The sequence below is a fragment of the Neofelis nebulosa genome, chromosome 6 (genome assembly GCF_028018385.1).
Source record: "Neofelis nebulosa isolate mNeoNeb1 chromosome 6, mNeoNeb1.pri, whole genome shotgun sequence".
NCBI classification, from domain to species: Eukaryota; Metazoa; Chordata; class Mammalia; order Carnivora; family Felidae; genus Neofelis; species Neofelis nebulosa.
In genome coordinates this window covers 137,982,204-138,002,964 of record NC_080787.1, presented here as the reverse complement: position 1 = coordinate 138,002,964, position 20,761 = coordinate 137,982,204, and the positions used below count along the sequence as shown (strand labels likewise).

The 20,761-nt window shown below is 46.8% G+C and overlaps 1 protein-coding gene across 7 annotated transcripts in view; it reads right to left on the bottom strand.

Annotated features, from left to right (window-relative positions):
• Positions 1 to 20,761, bottom strand: part of UST (uronyl 2-sulfotransferase) — a 314,823-nt gene that overhangs the window by 116,628 nt on the left and 177,434 nt on the right. For all 7 annotated transcript variants that reach the window (XM_058735595.1, XM_058735598.1, XM_058735592.1 and 4 more), the window contains 2 exons: positions 12,440 to 12,519; positions 1,413 to 1,566 (listed from right to left, as the gene is read on the bottom strand). In XM_058735595.1, coding sequence (XP_058591578.1) covers positions 1,413 to 1,566; positions 12,440 to 12,519 — 234 coding nt within the window. The remainder of the gene's footprint in view (positions 1 to 1,412; positions 1,567 to 12,439; positions 12,520 to 20,761) is intronic.

Below are 20,761 nucleotides of genomic sequence, written 5' to 3'. Positions count from 1 at the left end.
ATCTCTTTCGGTATATATCTTCAGTCAACCCTGCTTTTGCCTCCTGCTGGGTTGGATGATTTCCATCCTGTGCGAAGCCAAGGAGCCTCCTGGCTGATTCTGTGGGACTGTCCCCCACTCTGGGTCCTCAGACCCGGCCCGCCTGCATCGCTAGTAAGTGGTTCTATCCTCTGAAGATGTACTTGTCGCTGAATAAAAAATATATAGCCATGGTCATAACATGCAGTTTCAAGGAAAAGATGAGAGTTTCTGCCACTAATTTTTTTTTTTTTAAAGTAAAAGCCATTTAAAAAATATTTCACTAAAGCATTAGGTGGTTGAGTAAATCCTGAATGGTAACCGGGCTTAGTTTCTGGTCTTGGCCCATCTATGAACGCGTTGTTTCACGGCAGATAAGATACAACTCCATTTTCTCAACTCTGCTTGTGGACTGTAACACGTGAAAGTGACATCACGCAAAATACTCCCATCCTCCAAACACGAACTTTCATTACACTTTTAAAAATTAAATGAGGAAAGAGAAGCTTGGGCATTGGCTGGAATTTTGGGTAATGACACTTCAGCTCTAAGGATGCTCTGTGGCCTTGACAGCAGGGGGCACAGGCTCTGGGTCACTCTCCCACCCTGGGAACAGACTTGTACTGACCCCTCATTACTCTCTTCTCCTTCTGCTGTGCCCAACGGCCCAGGATGGGTCTGGGTGACCCCAACAGGCTCCCTGAGACACGCAGACCAGGATTTCCCCTTCTTTACCACCAGATCTCGGCTGCCCGACAAGCTTTTGTTGATCTAGGTCACAAACAGGTGACAAATGCACTCTAACTCTGTTGCTGGCCCTCCCTTTTTGTTCCCAACTCTGCCCTATGGAAACAATTACTGGGGTCACAATTAACATCCTCATGGAGCTGAGGGTCCCCAAACAAGGTCCAGAAAGAGCAGTTTTTGCTGAGACAGCCTAATTCTGTTGTGCTCTGGTGGGCAAGAACCCGGACTTGACATTGGACGACCTGTAAACAGTCACGGTTGTGCCCACATCCTTTAAGGAACCACAGGGTCTCATCTGAAGACACCCCTCTCTCATAGGACTGCCACGGGAGGCACGTTGTGCCCTTCAAGAGAGATTCCAAACACGTCTAAATGACAGTACCACCCATCAGGTTTCCCTAGGGATTCCCCTGGGATTTAGTGCGAAAGACAAACCAGGAAAAACCAGACTGGAAAGTCATTTGAGAAGATGCTCATCAGGATCTGGGTCATCTGGGACAATCAGCTTTTCACGGGCAAAAACTTCCTCCCTGAGGAAGGTGCCACAGAAGTGCCACGGGACAGCCAGGGTGGGGAGGGAGAGCTCCCCGGCCTCCAGGGGCTCGCCCAGGGCGGGGTGGGCCACTCTTAGATGCCACAGGACTTACCAGGTAGCGTTCCTCCTGCCTCATGCTGGGGGTGCGGATCATGTGGTTCTGTTCCCCTCTCCAGTCTCCAAATCGACGGAAAAAATAGTTAGATAAAAACCGGTTGACGGGGTCTCTAATGATGTTGATGTAGACGGGCTGGTCTCCTCCAAACCTAACACGTGCACACAAACATGGAGCTGGTTACGACCCATCACTTCTGGAGGACAACGAAGCCCACTTAGACTCCGTTTCCCCTCTAGCTCATATATTGTCATTAGAGGACCCAGTCTGCTAAGGTACCAGTGAAGAATTCAATCAGCGAGCAGGGGTTCCTGATCGGCACTTTATTATGTGTGGGAAATGTGTGTGCGGGGACCTGCTGGGGCTGAGAGGGCTATTCCTGGCCAGCACCATGCAAACGACTGGATTTGTCAGCAGGGAGGTGTGGACATGGTCTCGTTTTCTCCCTGGGCTGTGGGTTCCTGAGGGTGGGGGCACGCGGTGGTGGGTTTTGTATTTCCAGTGTCTGGCACAGACACACTGGCAGGTGGCTGCCCCTCATGGAACGTGTGATCAATCCCGATTGCCTCGCTGGGTGAGATGGTGCTTCTTCTATGTTCTGATTCCAACAGTCTCAGGGCAGGTGCTCTGCAGGAAGTGGGTGACATTAGCCAACGTTTATTAAACACACTCAACATTTATTAAATCACCTTCTTGTAAGCCTTTCGTGAACACCTCACAGAAGACTCACAAAGTCTCCATGGAGTAGGAACCACAACCGTCCCCATCGGCACCTGGGGCAGGGAGGGGGTGAGTAATTTGTGGCTGAGCCGGGATGTGAACCCAGGCAGGTCTGGCTCCAGAATCTGTGCTCTGAACCATGGAAAGAAGATTCCAGAGTTGAGAAAAGTAATAACGTAAGGGGGCATTATGAGCACAACAAAAATCTATGTAATTATCCTCAAATGGAGGCAGGTGGTTTTAGATAAAAATAAAACGAGTATCTAGGTGTTTCATTTTAATGCCTTCCACAAAGGTATTGGGTAAATGCTCTGAACTCTGGCCTGAGGGCAAGGCCTCCCTGAGGCAAAACGATCAGGTTGGCTGAGTTTTTCTTAAGGCTTCTCCCCTTTTTCTTTGACCCGCCTGCACACAATGGCCCTGGGGAGCCTGGGAGAACACTCTAGGCTCTGGGCACAGGTCTCGCTCTGGGGACCTTCTGGGGACCCGCAGGCAGACCCTCAGGGTCCTTTTACCCTGTGACCCTGTGGCCTTCTGATGAGGATGCCTGGACATTCCATCAGGGGTCAGAAGGAGCACAGAGAAAACAAACTGACGAGACCCCGTCTCACGACTCCCCGGCTGGCAGACTCTGTCACCTTGCAAAAGCCAGCCCAGAATCACAGTCACATCCTTCAGCAGTTCTGCCCCATCCCGTGTCCGTCCTTCTGTCCGGCACTGTCCGTGTAGGTCCGCCTCTCCCGTCAGCCTACGCTCCTGGAGCCGGCAACGATGCCACTTAGCACAGCGTGAGCCACACAGTAGGTGCTCAGCCAGTGAAGACTTGAATGCCTGGGTGTATGCTTCTAAGTTTACAGGTTTCTGCTGATATCACAGGCCTCTGCTATAGACGAAAGTCGACATACCAGGTCACCCATCCTTTGTCGTGTATTAACTCACATAAGGTCCTAGGTCTATTTGTATTTTTATCTAAAAAATGTTTTTAACATTTATTCATTTGTGAGGGACAGAGAGAGGCAGAGTGCAAGCAGGGGAGGGGCAGAGAGAGAGGGAGACACAGGACCTGAAGCAGGCTCCAGGCCCTGAGCTGTCAGCACAGAGCCCGACGCGGGGCTCGAACTCACGAGCTGTGAGATCATGACCTGAGCCGAAGTCGGATGCTCAACCAACTGAGCCATCCAGGCGCCCCATTTGCATTTTTATTTTTTTTTATTATTTAAAAAAAATTTGTAATGTTTATTTTTGAGAGAGACAGAGACAGAGCGCGAGCAGGGGAGGGGTAGAGAGAGGGAGACACAGAATCCGAAGCAGGCTCCAGGCTCCGAGCTGTCAGCACAGAGCCCAATATGGGGTTCGAACCCACGAACCCTGAGATCATGACCTGGGTCAAAGTCAGACGCTTAACTGACCGAGCCACCCAGGGGCCCCCATCTATTTGCATTTTTAACAAGAAGCTTCAGAAAGAGGAATCCAAAGGTACGAAAAGAAATGACTGTCTAGTGGTGGACTTTCAGGCACCAGGCTGCATGAATGATATTCTGGACCCCTTGACCACTCCCCACGGGAAAGTTAACCAGGGTTAGCCGTGCCAATATGAGTCTTGTATGGACACAAGGTGACGTTCACGCAGCTGGAGGCGCATGGGAACCAACTCATCTCACAAGTCAGCTGTGCCAAACCAGCTCACCCCTATCGTCCTGGAGGTATCTTCCTCTTTTTAATTAAATTGAGTTTCGTACCTACGATAAGCAGCAACTAAACTAATAAAGCTACGGGTTAGGAAGACGAAGCATGCGTCCCAGATGTGAATGCCGGGAGGCCCTCCGCAATCGCATCACGCTTTCCAGAAGCCTCAACTGTAGCCTGTCTTCATGTGAAGAATGACTATTACCGCGAATCAGCAGAAGTGCCCAATCCTGTGAAGCAAGGCACGGCTTCCCACTGTGAGAGGGCCCTCAGTCTGGCCGCTGCCATCTCCCCCCGAAGGCTGCAGACTGACAAGGCTTCTTGGACGTGGGTGACGTGCTCTGAGTTGCACGCGGCAGCCCAGTGCAAGGTTTCCAGGATAACTTTCCAAAACAGAAGTTTTAGATGGTTTAGGAATTTATTAAGTATCAGATAATATAATAGCCACTCTCTCGAAATTTCTAACTGTAGAGAGACATCTGATAGAGATCTCCCCCATTCCAGAAGTCAACAGTAATAATGGTTTCAGGCTGCCAGCCCGGTCCTTTGTCTAGGACAGAGCTCCCCCCCCCAAACTGGTAAAACTGGGGTGGCACGTCAGTTACACCAAAGAGGCCAGAATACCACCCACGCTTCCCAGGGAAACAAGTTTCCCCCCTCAACTCATCCTCTCTCGAGATCAGTTTCTCCTCCTCCTGCAATGTTTGGTCCTAATCAGAATTCCTGGTCACCCTTAGAAGGTCTCCCAGTCTCCTGAACGTAGGGCTGCTGATCTGTGCCAGAAACAGAAGGCTTTGCATGCCCACCCAATCTCAGGCCACGCAACACTCTGCCTTACGTTTTCAACCCTGAAGAGAAGACTTCCAGAGCCTCCCGGTGAAGTCCATCCTATTGGCCAACCTGACAGCCGAGGTCTTTGGTATACCAGCCAAAATTCCCAGTCTTCTCTTATCCAGATTTCCTTTTGTTCATCCCCTCGACATAAAGAATTAGCTTCTCTTTTTGTTTGTGGCCGGTGTTTTTGTTTGTTTGTTTGTTTGTTTTCGTTGGTTTGTTTGTTTTTACAACTTTTAGCCTTTTCGGCTTCAATTTTAAATCCTGTAAATTCTTTTGTGCATGTTTCTTCTTGAAAATTCCTTTGGCAGTTGTCTTCAGACTTATTTCCTTTTATTTTTTAATCTGTACTACTAATTTGGCCTTTATGAAGCTCTAAAAAATTGTGCTGACCACAACTGAGGAAAGGTTCTGCATTGTGCAAACATCCTAGAGCAGAGGAGGCGGGCCATATTTTGTTTTTCACTTAACAACCCACGCTCTTGTCCCTTGGTCACCACAACAGCTACTGCATATGTGAAGCTCTCTTTTAAGTCATCCTAAAATAGCAGGCGTTTCCACTCTTTGACTTCTGTTCATACACCATATGTATCAACTCTTCAATCACCCCCTGTGGGTCTCCTTCCGACCCTCTGCAAATTTACCATATTCTTTTCATTTTTGTGTTTTGATGAGAAGATGAAGACCCAAGGCAGAATGTAATTCTCGAGAAATGATAACTGCATGGCTCTCACTTTTTTCCCATGAATTCCTAAATATCTCATTCTGAGGATTTTCTTCCGTATCTGCCCCCCACTGCTGCCTTAATCAGTCAACCCGCAGCATTAGCCACCTCCCCAATAGCTACGCAAAGCAAAGCAGGTGGGCAAGAATTTTAGGCATACTTTCATCAACTTGCTGGTGATACTCTGCCTAGAATATTACTGCACATAGTAAACAGCAAGACTTATGACCCCAGTTGTTCTGGGGAATTAAGATTGTGTTGTCCTCCCATTATGGTAGAGTTTGCTAGGGCTGGGAACATTTTTTTGAAAGTATGTCTTCTTTTTTTTGTGTTTGTTTAAATTATGGTAAAATATACATAACGGAAACATTTTACGTATACAGCCATCCCCAGAACATTCTCCTCATCCCAAACCCGAGCTCTGTGTGACCCTCCACTTGGCCGCTGGCAATTTCCATTCTACTGAAAGTGTATCTTCTTCTCACCTCTGGCCTAAAAGTAGGGGTTATCCCCTGTGCTGTTACCTAACATTCAAAGATGGTAAGTACCCCGTGGCTAGAAGCCCGGCTTTGATCCCTGGGGAAGAGACACTTTGAAGTGACAGAAAGGCCATCATGGAAAAGGCTGTGATTGTTTGGGGGGGCAGGCTGAGGAGCTGCCCACAGGAGGAGGGAGGGAGGGATGCTTATTTTCTGGTCCTTCGTTGGAATGGGGCCAAAGGGCCACCAAGTATCCTCCCAAACCCGAGACGGGGGCACTTTGGTCCCCGCCACCAGGGAGAGGACGTCACTTCACGAAACACAAGCAGAGAAGACTGAGCCTCCTCAGCTCTGTGGCGTGTCCTGAGGGAAGAGAGGGGGATGCTGAGTGGGGACAAATGTGGGTGAAGGGAGGGCCGGCTGGGACACTGGAGTGAGGGCTCCTGCTTGGAGCCAAGGGGACTCCACAAGAGGGAAGGTTGTTCATAGCAGGCAGTGAGGCGGGCTCAGGGAAAAGTCCAGAGGACACTAATCTCCGACGGGCCAACAAAGCACGTGGGCTTATGTGTCCCCTGACCAGCGCCATCCGCTCAGGGGAAGGGGAAAGTGAGAAGAGAGCACCATTTTCCCAAGATTAGTCCAGCAGTGTTTCAACAGGATGAAATCAAGCTTCAGGAGGGAAAGACAGCGTTCAACAGCTGCTGATCTCAGCTGTTACCCGGAAGCCCTCTTCAAAGGTGGAGCTTTCTGTCACCGTTACAAAAGATTTGCAGGGCACGGCCTGAAAGTGGGTGGTTTTGCCAATGAGAGCGAAAACCAAGTCAACATTCAGAAATAAGCTGTGGAAACCAGACGGAATTATGGAATTAGTAAGACTGGACTTGTTTTGTTAAATAGTGCCATCAGAGGGCAGCCTTTGTTCACGCCAGTAATTAAGGTTTCTTTAAGGGAAGAGAGAAAGTGTCCAAAACGCTGCTCCTCGAACATCACACCCTGCCTGCTTCTTGAGTGATTGATTTATTTTTAAATATTTTGCTTTTGTGAGTTAGTGTTGGCGTGGGAGCCAGCATCTGCGATAAATAAGGAAACAGAAGAAGTGAAGGAGGGCGAGGGAGTCATGAATGAGAAATGAAGAATCCCGTGAAAAAAGGGCTCTGAGATGTGGTAGTTTGAAATGGTTTAGCGTACTGATCTAGCCTGTAATTCGCTTGGACTATTCTGACAGCACCTTGCTCTGACACGTAACTTCCTTATGTCTTCCCTGCAAGACATAAGTTGGGAGTTGAGTGGCGGTGGGGGGCAGGGGGGCACAGGTTGGAAAGTTACTGCCCCCTCAAACCCCCCAAAACCCTTGCAAACAAACAGTGGGGGCAAGGGGAAGATGAATCGAATTGTCTGTCACGGTCTTTCAGCGTGTGGATCTAAGCCGCACCTGAGGAGATGCCGTTCATGCGGAAAGGCTGACATTTGTCAAAAATTATCATTCTCTCGGTTAGTTCAACAACCGGGAATGGACACATTAGATGGCAGTACACAAATAGTAAAAATCCTCCTAAATCATCACAACAAAGAAGGGCATCTTTTAGGCCAAGATCATTTTTGACTCAATTCTCCAGTTAGTCCAGTTGGAAGACATGTGTCCGGACCAAATGTTTAAGCGGTTCAAAAACTGTATGAGGGAGCGGTCTAGTGGAAACCCTCACAGATCCCAACTGGCCTGAAATTTCTGCTGAGTTTGGAGTGTTTATCTCCTCTGGCGGGAAGCCTTCCCCAAAGCAACGATGGAAACATCAGTTTGGTCTGATAACTACTGCTTTCTATGGTTGAATTAATAAAACTGGGTATCGTGAAATGGTCCTTTTAGGTCTAAAAATAGGGAACAGAAGGAACAGAGCAAGATGCCTAGATGATGAATAAATGAAACAGCTCGGCTATCTAATCACCAAGAGCTCACAGGAGAGGATCTATATTTCAAGATAAGGATGCCATAGTTAATAGGGAAAAAAAGAAATAAAGGCAATTCGTTCTGGGATAATGCCGTACGCTTCAGAAGTTCAGAACATTTGCGTGCACGAGGTGTGGGGAGAGAGGTGACTTCCATTCTTATGTTCTGCTCACCAGGAAGTGTCTTGCTGTGTGTTAAGAATGTCAGGAAGACTAGAAACGAAATATCAACAAAGAATATTAAGCTGCACTATCAATTTTTCTCTTAATGACCTCATTATCTTGAAACAAGCCAACCATATGGCTGTCAGCAACGATCGTGGTAGGTTTCTTAAGAGTAGCTCAATTATCTCTTTGCCTTACAATTCAAAATATGGAAGTCATTTTTAAAAAGCACGGGGAAGCCCCCTTACAAGTTCCCACTTAGTTGTTTTTCTGTTAATTGTATACTGGGGGGCTTGTTCTGTATGCCCGTACATATGGAGGTCTCGTACCTGGGCACCCCTCTTCCCCCCCTGCCCCCCACCGCCTTGTGCGTGTGGGGTGGCAGGAGAGGACATGATCGCTTCCGCAGATAGCATGGGCTTTTTAAAAGGAGCAGAGCTGCTCAGGCCAGTCTCTCTTTTTTCCTGCTTAGAACTCTTGACTGCCAGCCATTTTTGCTGTGCTCACCCTTGGGGCTCCCATCTACGGATTCCTCTTGGTCCCTCTCTTTGTCCGGTTTTAGCTCATGCTGGTCCCTGTGCCGCCAGTGCCCTTCCCTTTTGTCTAACGCTGACCTGTCCCTCATATCCCAGAGGCAAGGGCTCCTGTTCTGGAAGGCCCTCCCACTCTTCCTCCCTCAGGGAGGGAGGGTCCCACCTCCCCTGTGGGAGAGACTGCCACTCTCTCTCCTAAAGCCCATCACACTTTGCTGCCAATCCTTCCTCGATGGAAGAAGAACAGACGCTTGCCCTAAAGCAGCGAAAGCGTTTCTAGTTCATTGTGGAAGCCCCGGTCCTCCAGCAGTGAACAGGACATAGAGGGTGCCCGGCAAAACACGTGTTTGACTGAACAAAATGGAATGGAAGGTGGAGAAGTCAGTACGAGCCGGGCCCTCTCCTCAAGGTATCTCGGGAGACACCGCGAGGCTGCTCGGGAACTCAGCCGTCGGCTCAGAAAGAGGCTTCGACGGCAATGCCTCTTGAGTGCCAATTGGCAACACTGTACAGGTGTCTTTCAGCAGCGGCAGAACGATGTGCTCGCTTCCGCAGCACATATGCTAAAACTAGAGGCGGCAGAACGCTCTCACAAACCACTTCGACGAGAAACTACAAAGGTAGTTTGTAGTCGCCCTAGGGCCGAACGGTTGCCAGAGACATAGGAATGCGCCATTTCTAATACACAAATAGACACACAACCTGGATGGAAAAAAAAAAATCACAAGTTATGCAGGGATTCCAGATGAGAATTAATAGGAAAGTACGAGGCAAAAAAGATTATTGGCATATACCACAGGAAAGATTACTTAGAACAATCTCCTCCGTAAGGAAAACAGGAGTATGTGTTTCAGTCTTGCTCAAGTATAAATTGCTACACTTTGTTAAGAATGATCTATTTTGGGGGCGCCTGAGTGGCTCAGTCAATTAGGTGGTCCGCCTCTTGGTTTTAGCTCAGGTCATGATCTTGCAGTTCGTGAGTTCAAGCCCTGCACTGGTGTGGAGACTGCTTGGGATTCTCTCTCTCTCTTTCTCTCTCTCTCTCTCTGCCCCTCCCCACTTGCGCTCTCTCTCTCAAAATTAATTTAAAAAAACTTAAAAAATATGTTAAAAAAAGAATGATCTGGGGCGCCTGGGTGGCTTGGTCGGTTAAGCGTCCGACTTCGGCTCAGGTCATGATCTCACAGTCCATGAGTTTGAGCCCCGCGTCGGGCTCTGTGCTGACAGCTCAGAGCCTGGAGCCTGTTTCAGATTCTGTGTCTCCCTCTCTCTAACCCTCCCCCGTTCATGCTCTGTCTCTCTCTGTCTCAAAAATAAATAAACGTTAAAAAAATTAAAAAAAAAAAAAGAATGATCTATTTTGGTACACGTTTAAGCGTGCATAAGCAAGTCAGTGTATATCTGGATTTATCTTATTTAAAATAAAATTATTTCCCCGTAAAAATATAAACTCCACTTTGCACGTATGTAATATCCTCCCCTCAAAAAAGTTGAAGGGCTTTCCTTCATTCCTGTGTTTGGAGCATCCCTACAAGGCAGGAGTGGGCAGAAACTGTTCCTATTTCATAGATGGGAAAACAGAGACCTCCCATCCCCACCCAGAGGTGAAACTGCTAGCCCAGAGTCATGGTCATTGGGAAGGTCTGACAGCCAGAGGTCCTGGCCGCCAGGCCAACACTGGTTTCTGGTGACGTGCTGTCTTCTCAAAGGTGTTTATCAATTTTTTTCTTTCATGATTAAATTAATCAAGACTAAACTCTTGGACATGTATGTATGTATGTTGCGTTTATTGTTTTTTAAATGTTTATTTTTGAGAGAGAGCATGAGTGGGGGAGGGGAAGAGAGAGGGGGAACAGAGGATCTTAGCGGGCTCTGCGCTGACAGCAGAGAGCCTGCTGTGGGACTCAAACTCACAAACTGTGAGATCATGACCTGGGCCAAAGTCAGACGCTCAACCAACTGAGCCACCCAGGTCCCCGTTGGACATGTATTTAATAGTAGAGGCCATGATAAGACATGGTTACCTTGCTGTGCTTAGTTCTGCTGACCCGATTAAGGTACTGGCTTTGGCTTATCATTAGAACTTTACACTGGCCTGGGTCAAGTATTAAAATCTGTTGCATCGCAATTTGTTTTGGTTGTAAAAACCTGACCCCTGAAGCAAGAAGAGTTCAATCAAAGGTTAGAGGACATCAGGGGTGACACGGAAGGAAGCTCACCAGAAAAGCAAGGCGCGGGGGTGGGCGTGCTCTGCTCTTTGCAAGTCGTAAAATGCAATGCCTGATAGCTAACACGACCTCGTTGTCTAGTTACGTCCCGTTATGTGTTCTCGGCCGCTGGAAGTGAGAGGCAGGGCGCATACCCCAGACAGTCCAGTACCAGGCCACTCTACAAATGTGGTGGGAAACATGCTCAGGCTACTGGGCCGCGGAGGCTGATCGGCAGTGTCCTATATGCCTATTCACCATCCAAGGGAACTCTGGGTAGCAGGGAGGCGGGGAAATCGCGGGGAGAGCTTACTTTTAAATATAAGGCAGCGCCTGCTCTTTGTCGCTAGGTAACTTGCTACATAACTTGCTCTGCTGAATCTCACCTGATTTGCACAGGGCCTGGTGCACAGCAGGGCCTGGTGCAACAGCCCTTTGAAGGCTAAAACCTCTCACCCCCTAGACAGGTAGGCATCCCATGGCAGGGAAGCTGACCCAGGCAGCTCAGGTGTGAACTCGGAAGCAGCTAACACTCAGGCAGAGCCCTGTCTTTCCCTGAGCGCCAGCCTCCCTGGGTGCCTGGCCCTCAGCGGCGCGGCGCGTTAGGCCAGCATCAGCCAGCAAGGCCTCTTGGTGCAGACCTGCGAGGTCCTATATCCCCGCGGGAGCTGCAGCAGTAAGGGAAGTGCCTGTGAGAGGATAAGGGAGGCCCAGGGGTCCCTGGGCTGTGGAGCGGATCTGCCCCCCGGGGCCCCTGTGCTCTGTCAGCGGAAACCAACTGTGAGCACAGACGCAGGCCAGCCCATGGAGAGGAGGAATCTGAGAGCCACCGGTTTGCAGTAAAGCGCAGTGACAGGGGACCTGGGCTAACGGCGGAAGAGAGTGCCCAGAACTTGGGAGTTAGCAACTGAACAGATCAAGAGTCTCACAACGTAAATTTGAAGATCTGCATCATTATCTGCAGCTGAAGAAAAAACCAGATTTCTAAAATACCCCCACCAGCATCAAATATGCAAGATTTAGAATAATCAAATGCATTATGAAAAAGGTACGGAGAGGCCAGTACTATCACTTAGATCCGATAAAATACACATCACTCCTCAACTAAGTTATGCCCAGAGTCCCGTGTGGGTTCACATGGTACAAAAATGTGCAATGAAATATCTGTCGAAAACACCTATCCCTTGCCTCTGAGTTTGTTTGTTTTAGCACCTAGCCGAGTTTTTTTCTTTAAAACACAACTATGGGGAGTGCCTGGGTGGCTCAGTCAGTGAAGCGTCCGATTTCGGCTCAGGTCATGATCTCACGGTTCGTGAGTTCGAGCCCCGCGTCGGACTGTCTCCTGTCAGTGCAGAGCCTGCTTCGGATCCTCGGTCTCCCTCTCTCTCTCTCTCTCTCTCTCTGCCCTTCCCTTGTGCTCTCTCTCTTTCTCTCAAAAATATATAAACATCGTTAAGAAATCACAACTGTCACGTCAAATGGCTGTGCATTCAAATTATTTCAAGTCTTCAAAAGATTTAAGATTAGTATTCTAGGAAGAACTGAAGCTTCTGTCCAAATATTTCAAATTTGGATCCCTCCACAGCCAAAATAAATGGATTAAAAAAAAAGTCCTTTCAAGGGCAATTACACTACTTTGAAAACGAAGGTGGATTTTAAAATAATTGTTCGTTAGAAGGAGTTTAAGTGCTAAAAAGAAATGAAAGAACCATTAAGCTGGAAAATATCTTACCTTGAGAAGTTGAGGAAATGAACATGTCGAGTGAATAAATAGGGCTGTTCGGCAGTACTTATATTTTTAATCAGTTCCATCTATTAAAAAAAGTACAAAATTAGCATATATAGGATCTAATTTACCAAACTATATTAAGCTAAAGGTTATCTTCCCTACTCCTTTATCCTCAGTTATTACCACTTGGACCAGGGCCAAACAGCTGTGTTTTGTGCAACAGTTGTGAACTTTACATTAGGCTTCTTGCTGAAATCGATAGTCTTGTATTTAATTTAGTTGATAGCTACCACGAAAACAATGTGCCAGGTTAAGTCATTTTAACTTGAGAATTCAGTGTGGCTGTACTGAAATGCAAGTAAAAAAATGTCTCTATGCCCCTTCTTTGGGAGTCAAAACAAGGCAAGAGGTTAAACATCATTTTACATTTCTATAATTACATTCTTGAGATATACAGAAATATTTGAAGCCAGGTCTGCAGAATTTAAAAGCGAGAACAAAATGAGGCAATACCTTATGATGTTCCTTTTTGATTCCAAAAATGTACAAAGCAAGTATTTTATAGGGAACACACAAAACACCCAAAACTTCTTGGTTTTCTGGTGGGTGGTCATCTGAAGTATTTATTTGCAGTTATCAGCAAGACGAAGAGGAGTTTATATTTGTCTAAACTAACGTTTACGGTCTTCTGGAACATGTCATGATACGGAAAATGTTTAGTAAAATCTGTTAGAAATTCCAAGCATTCTTCTGACTCCCTGACTTCCTGAATTCCACTTTCCTTAGATTTTCGAATTGGCCCCATCAATACTGACACACAGTGGAATTTTTTTTAAAGCACATTGAAAATTGCCACTTTGGATGTACATCACCTCTTCGGAAACAGTCCACGTAGAACACTGGAAACAAAGGCGGTCGTTCATGTGTTAGCCACAGTAGCAATAACCACAATAAAATCAGAGTTCAGAACTCCAGGTTTGGGTCGAGCCGGACAGAAAACCTGAATCTGCCTGGTTCCCTCATGTCCGGCACAGGGCTCACGTCATAAATAAATGCTCAACAAATATTTATTGAATGAATTAACTCCCCCTACTCCCTGCATTTTAGATTGTTACAGCAGGATCTCAGTGTCTAAAGCCTTTAATTAGATATTCAGGCTCACAACGACTGTTTGAAGAAATGAAATTGAATTTTAAAGGTAAATGACTGGCACTTCCTAACCTCGTACACGGTTCATCAGTGGCATGCCTGGGTAAATAATGATCTGCCTGTCCCCAAGCTTGAGTATAAAAGGAAACTGAACCCTGCTTCTTTATCTGTTGTTTATTCTGTGCACCACTCCCTCCCTCCACACACCCCCTGCATGTCCCAGCACCTGTTTTTGGCAACAGAACTTCCTGCTGGGTCACATAAATTTTCATTTTTGATGGATCTAACAAATAGAATTACAGATTTGGAAGCACAACCGAAGACTTCCGTTTGCTTAGAAACATAACTCTACGTTAAACGTGCTTAACGCGAAGACCACATAATGCTTTAATCTCTAGATTATTTTGATTCAAGTATTTCTCTGCACACATGAAAGTAATACGAGAGAGCCCCTCGTATCGTACAGGAAGACTGGAAGAACAGGTCAGAAGGGCAACTGTTTCTTTCACCTATTCAGCATCATAATATATCCTGTAAATGCATGCCAATGTGTTCAATTTAATGGAAGAGCTGTAGTGGTTCGATTTGGAGAACAGTGTCGTAATAGTCCTAAAGCTGTCTATTTCACAAGGAGAAACGGATTCGCGGTGACAGCGCGTCACTCTTTCTAGATGTACCCTTAAACGTAGGCGAGAAGTACTAATGCTCATGTTTAGTGCATTGGTACACCGAAGTCGGAGAGTATATCCAGCTCTCACACGCTCCATTGCTGCACACAACAGCGAAACCACGTACGAAGCCCCGCAAGCATGGGTGTAAGGCACTATGGTCAAGGTGTCCTTTGCTTTGTCTCCACGAATGCTAAGACTTTCCCTAGGTCTAACGGCAGGCAGTGGTCTCCTGTGCCCCTGCTGCCCTTCCCCGGAGTTTCGTCCTGGACCTCCACGGTTGCCAGCGGCCTGCCGTTTCTCTGGCCCGAGTCTTATCTGCACGGGTGGCATCACGAGTGATAATGGCACTACCTAAAATCGTCTCAGAAACCACCTGTCCTTTTCCTTGGCTCATGCGAGGCCACTGCTGGCCTTTATTCTGATTCCATTGCCTACATTCATTTATCATTCATTCACTCAGCATTTATGGAGTACTTACTAGGCTTTGGAGGCCCTGGAGATCAAAACACCATTGAGGTGAGTGAGAAGACACAGAAAGACAAGACAGTGGAGTGTGTCCTAATGGTGTCCCCAAATCCACGATGACCCGGACCACACTCTCGGTCCTCGTCCATCTTTACTCCTTATCCAGCTTACGCCATCTCTGCAGAGTGTGGTCCTGGCTGATGGTACTCTCCATTCATCCATACCTGGCTAATGGTATGGTATCCATACCATTTCACTTTTGATCTGGGTCTTTCCTGACACTCGTATTTAGTCACTTGCTGAGTTACGTTGATTTTACCTTTACTATGACCCTCAAATGGCATTTAAGGTATCCTGTGGCCAGACAAACAAGACCTCTCCTTGGTCCTTCCTTATACTGTGTCCAAGCTTGACCATATCCAAGCGCAGGCTCAAGCTTCCTCTTCTGGAATGTTCTTCCTCTTTTCTCTGCATGCCCAAACCCTAACCACCTTTTACATCCTGCTAAAATGCCTACCTCTTTCAAAGTAGCCTTCCCGGATCTCCTTTTATTCAACATCGATTGAGTTCCAACTCTGTGTCAGGCAATGTACTGCTTGGGGCTGTTGCGATAGAGATAAAAGATCGGGTTCTTGCTCTCAGGAAGCTCAGAGTCTTGCCGGCAAGCTGGACTGGTAGGGAGGTACCATTATGTGATAACCACCATGGGGTAGAATGCACAGAGGTGAGTGGCCTATCCCTGCCTGTAGGTGGAGAGTTAGTGTTTCCTCAAGGAGGCATTCCTGAGTGGTTGGCAAGGATTCACAGGAGTCAGCAAGTGAAGAAAGGGACCCGTGGCACTGCAGACAGAGGAAACAGTAGATGCAAAGGACAAACCCCGAAATGACCTGGATATTAAAACTGCCAGGAGTTCTGTGTGCTAGGCATCGGCTGTGGGATCTGCAGGGCAGTAGAAACAACTAGAGAGGAAGGTAGGAGCGGGTAATTGAGGGCCCTGCAGGCCATGTGAGGGATTCTGATCTTTATGCTATGGGCAATCCACAGTCAGAAAGGGCTTTCTTTCCAGATCTGAGATCGGGGTGGAGAATGTAAAGAAAGGAAGGGTTAGAGACAGCTTAGCTAGGAAGACGGGGCAATAATCCCAAGAGGAAATGACACTGGCATGAACTAAAACAGTGCTTCCTGGTGTGGCCCCCAGACCAGCAACATCGGCAGCAACTGGGGTCGCAACTTGTTAGAGATGCAGATTCTCAGGCCCCACCCCAACCAACCAAATTAGAAGAAACTCTAGGGGGTGGGGCCCATCAGTCTGTGTGGGGTATTTCTTGTTCGTTTCTTTATTTTGAGAAAGAGAGAGAAAGCACACGCACAAGCATGGGAGGGGCAGAGAGAATCCCAAGCAGGTTCTACACGGGCAGCACAGAGCCTGATACCAGGCTCGAAGCCACAAACCGTGAGATCATGACCTGAGCCGAAACCAAGAGTTGAACACTTCACTGACTGAGGCACTCAGGGACCCCATCAATCTGTGTTTTAACAAGTCCTCCAGTAGATTCAAAGGTACTGAGGGTTGAGGACCACAGAAGGAAGTCACTGAAAGTGAAGACAGATGGGGAGGTTTAGGGACCTTAAGAAGGATCTTCCTCAGGCCTGTGGCCAGGTGGCAGCAGAAGGGAAGGAGAGGGAGTGGTCAAGAGAGCTTCCCAGAGCCCTGGCCGGATTCGGACACAGGCTGGTGCCCATTCGTGGGGAGGGGAACGCGAGGCAGGAACACGTCTGGCTGCAGAAGTCAGGGCAAACGGGTTTGGTTTTGAACATCTCTGGCTAGAAATGCTGTTGCCTCTTTGGTCTCCCACAGAGCTTTGAGGATTTTCCAGGACATACATGTTTTTACCTTACATCATAGTTGAGTTTGTGTGCTGTCTTTGAGCCAGACTGTAAGCTCCTTGAGGGTCGAGGCTGGGCTCTAATTGCCCCCCCAGAAAGCCTAGCACAGAACACATACCCCATCATTGTTTATGGCATGAAGATGCCCCTTCCAGAAGAACTTCTTTGGAGTCAAGAAACGTACAGCTCACTGAAGACAGAATTATCTCTCAGGCAATGGAAGCTAGCCTTTCTGGGACAGACCTATACACTCATCACCCTGGTGTTACACCATCTAAGACACAGCAACACTAAACTATCATTTCCTGGGTGGTTTCTGGGCTCTGCAGTGTCCAGAAGCTCTTTCTTCACATGCTGCCATTCATCCTCAGACAACTCCACAAGTTAAGTAGTATTATCTACACTTTACAGGTTAAGACACGCAGGCACAGAAGGGCGGGCTGTGTAAATTGTTTAAGATCTCACTGCTAGAGAAAGGTGGCATCAGGATTCAAACACAAGTCGGTCTGACACAAAGAATCCTGCTCTTTATCACTAAGCTGCAATCTCCTACCATTCTCAGTGCTTTCTAATCTATACATGACCTCTTAAAAGGGAGGAGGGGGGTGCCTGGGTGGCTCAGTCAGCTAAGTGTCTGACTTCAGCTCAGGTCATGATCTCATCGCTAGTGAGTTCGAGCCCCGTTATCGGGCTCCCTGCCGTCAGCATGGAGCCCACTTCGGTTCCTGTCTCCCTCTCTCTCTGCCCCTCCCCAGCTCGCACTTGCTCTCTGCCTCAAAAATAAATAAAAAACATCAAAATTTTTTTTTTTTTTACAAAGGGAGGAAGAGGTCGGTTAGCAAAATAACTCCAGGGACTAAAGAGGGTTTATGGGGATGTGCTTTTTCTATCCGTCCTGTGATGTGTTGAAAAACTGAAAGAAAGTTACAACAGGTGGAAAAGCATTAAAAATAATTAAATACAAAAGCATTAAAATATCAGAGAAGATATGTTTTTTAACGTTCCTGGTGGGAAAACAGTACATTTTCAGCAGAACAGGAATGAATTTAAAATACTGGGGGGGGGGGGGGGGGGAGGGGGGAAGCTATGGAATGGAATGTACCTAAAGGAAGAGGTTGAATCACAGCACATCTGAGAATGAAAAAGAACTGAGGTTAAAAAAAAAAAAAAGGCAAGAATCAAACAGAATTTATAATGCAGACGATCTGCGAGGAAGTAATTTTAAACTTTGTTTTCAATCTAACTGGTGGGATGGTATAGCAGAAAACCTTTACCTGTGGTTCTACCAGCACAGCTAGTGAGTGAAAGACTCTGCTCCCGACTTCTTTAGCAAATACTTGTCAGCGGTAATTGACAGAGTGTTGACCCGAGTCAGGTCTGAATCCTTGTGTCACTTGTGAGTAACTAGACGCCCTATAATTTGGAAAACATCTTCATGAAAGAAAAGACATGTTTTTCACACATCAAAGCTAAAGAGGGAGCAGCTCAGGGGAGAAATCCGTGGTCCTTTAACCTCAAAGCGTGGGGGGGATGGCTATAGGCTCCCGTTATCTTCCCCTCTTCCTCCTGCGTGGGGAAGAAGCCTGTCTGGCTCCAGCCAGGATGGTCTACCCATCTTCAGCTCATGGCAACAAATGCCTGCGATGAAGAATACGTCCACCAGGGGGGGCAATGACATGAACAAGGCAAAGAGGGTGGGTCTGAAGAGCAGAGTCAATCTCGCCACTGCAATTGGAAGGGGAGGAGAAAACATTTGAATTTTTCAGGCCTTGTTGCTTCTATCTCCTTTTTGCCTTTTCTTTCTACTGAGTTTCCATTTAGCAGACTCGGCTTTTGTCTGTAGGAACCCAAGATAAGGCCTTGTTTGCAGAGTTCATCCTTCCTGTGGCCTGGAGACAGATTGATTCTCTGCTAATCTCGTTGGTTTGATTCCGAGATCCCGTTGGAGCAGCTCCGATGCCTGCGGACACTGTCACAGCTACTATAAAGTCAGGAAACTTTGAGGGTCGTTCTACGGAGACTTTTCCAGCAGGTTTCAAGCAAGGGACAAATGTGCAGGCTTCTGAGGAGGCACCACTCGATAATACTTCGGAGGAAACGTGATGTCTTTGGAGGTTTGAGAGACCCTCAGGTGAAAAAGGAACTTTCCTTGCTTAGTGGCGTGCTCACTTTAATAAAAAGACAAGTTTCTAATAATTAGAGCCTTTCGTGCCATGATTTTTCACTAGAATTGTGCATGAAGACTTCTTTGGGAATTTTTTTCCCTTCAAAGATACAAATACCTGTTTGTAGTAGGGCCAGGAAACATGTGTCGTGAAAAAGCGCCCCAGAAGATTTTGATGCCTGTCATGGTTAAGAACTGTTTATTAAATGGCTCCCCACTGAATAAAGTTCCAACTCCTTAGCCTAGGATTCAAAGTTCTCCAGGATCTGACCCTGGTTCACTTTCGAGTCTTATTCTCCCCCATTCTTCTTGAACACTTGCTCCTTCCTCTAAAATGGGGCGATAATACTTTCCTGACGATGTTAATTAAAGGATTAGAAATAAGGTACACAAACATCTGGCACTTAACGTGCAGTGTTATTAGTAAGTCCTTAGTAAGTATTCACCAAAACAAATGAAGAAACAATAGCGAGACCGACTCCATAAAGGAGTGAGCGAACCTTTGTTAAAACAGAGAGGCCAGGGGCACCTGGGTGGCTCGGTTGGTTAAGCATCCGACTTTGGCTCAGGTCCTGCCTGATCTCATGGGTTTGTGGGTTCCAACCCCAATGTCGCAGTCAGCACAGAGCCTGCTTTGGGTCCTCTCGGCCCCTCCCCTGCTTTCTCTCTCTCTTTCAACAATAAACATTAAACAAACAAACACACACACACAAAAAACCCAGAGAGACCAGATGCCCCTGCCCTAGGGAAACCCAGGAGGAGCCCTCATGGCCTCTAGACCATTTCCAAAGCCACCATGGTTTCTTTAGGTGAGTTTTCCATTTTGGAGTTACACTTCTACACAGACACAGTCAGGATTTGAACTTGCACTGGTGAGAGAAAGGCAAAGGGAGGTTTAAAACATGGTGAAGAAATTCTGGTTTTGACCAAGAGACTAAAGCAATCTAGAGCACATGGGCACAGGGTCTCTGTCTCTTCAATTCTTTGAATACTTTTCAAGGTTTTGATCATTTGAATAGCTGTTGAATAGCGTCAAAGCAGATGTGAAGTTTATAGTGAAATAGTAGCCTTTCCTGGCACGATTGACAGAAGTGAATAGGTTAGTCCAGCATTTTCCAAGCTGTGAGTTGGAGTTCTGTGGGATGCATGTGACAGCTACAAACATTCATGAAGGCTCCCCTGGTCAATTAAGGCTAGGAAACTCTAGGGGAAAGCCAGATAAATAGAGTGTCAACTTTGCCTTTAACTGGAGGAATTCTCAGTCTTTAAAATGTGAACAATTGTTATAAATCTCCTAGAGGGGGACCTGGGAGCAGCGTTTCCTAAATTTATTTAACCATGATATTTTCTTCAAAAAAATTTTTTTTTCAGTGTCTTAGAGGACAATGCTGCACGATAGTTTTGACAGGAGTCTTAACCCTGTGTGACATTTATTTCATTAAAAAAAAAAAAAGTTTTCTGGACTCTACCCCACAATCTCCAGGAGAAGGGCCATTGCAACTATATGTTTCAAAAGGCTCCGCTGGAGATTCTGCTGTGCGGCCAGAGTGGAAAACCACTGTGTTAGGAGAATGGCTTTGGATTCAGGAAGACGTAGGTTCAGGTCCAAACAGCACAGACATTCTATTATGTTACATTTGGAAAGTGACTTAATCTGGTTGTCTTAATTTTCCCATCCATAAAATAAAGAATTATACTCACTCAGTCATATCATTTTTGGTCCAAAAGAATTAAATGAAATAATGAAGGAAAATAATTAGCTTGTAGTAAGTGCTGTTTCCAATTTGCAATTCTCAGTAGCTCCAACATAAATAAAACTGTGAAATTATTTTCTTTCTCCATTCCTTAGGCCCCCACGCCAACAATTTTTGCCCCTCTTCAACAAGAATGAAATAATTCTGAATCCTTATATCCTGTTCCTGGGGTGTACCTTTGCTGTACTCAGACTGATGTTCTGAGAGAGTGTCAGACCATTAACGAAGATGGTTA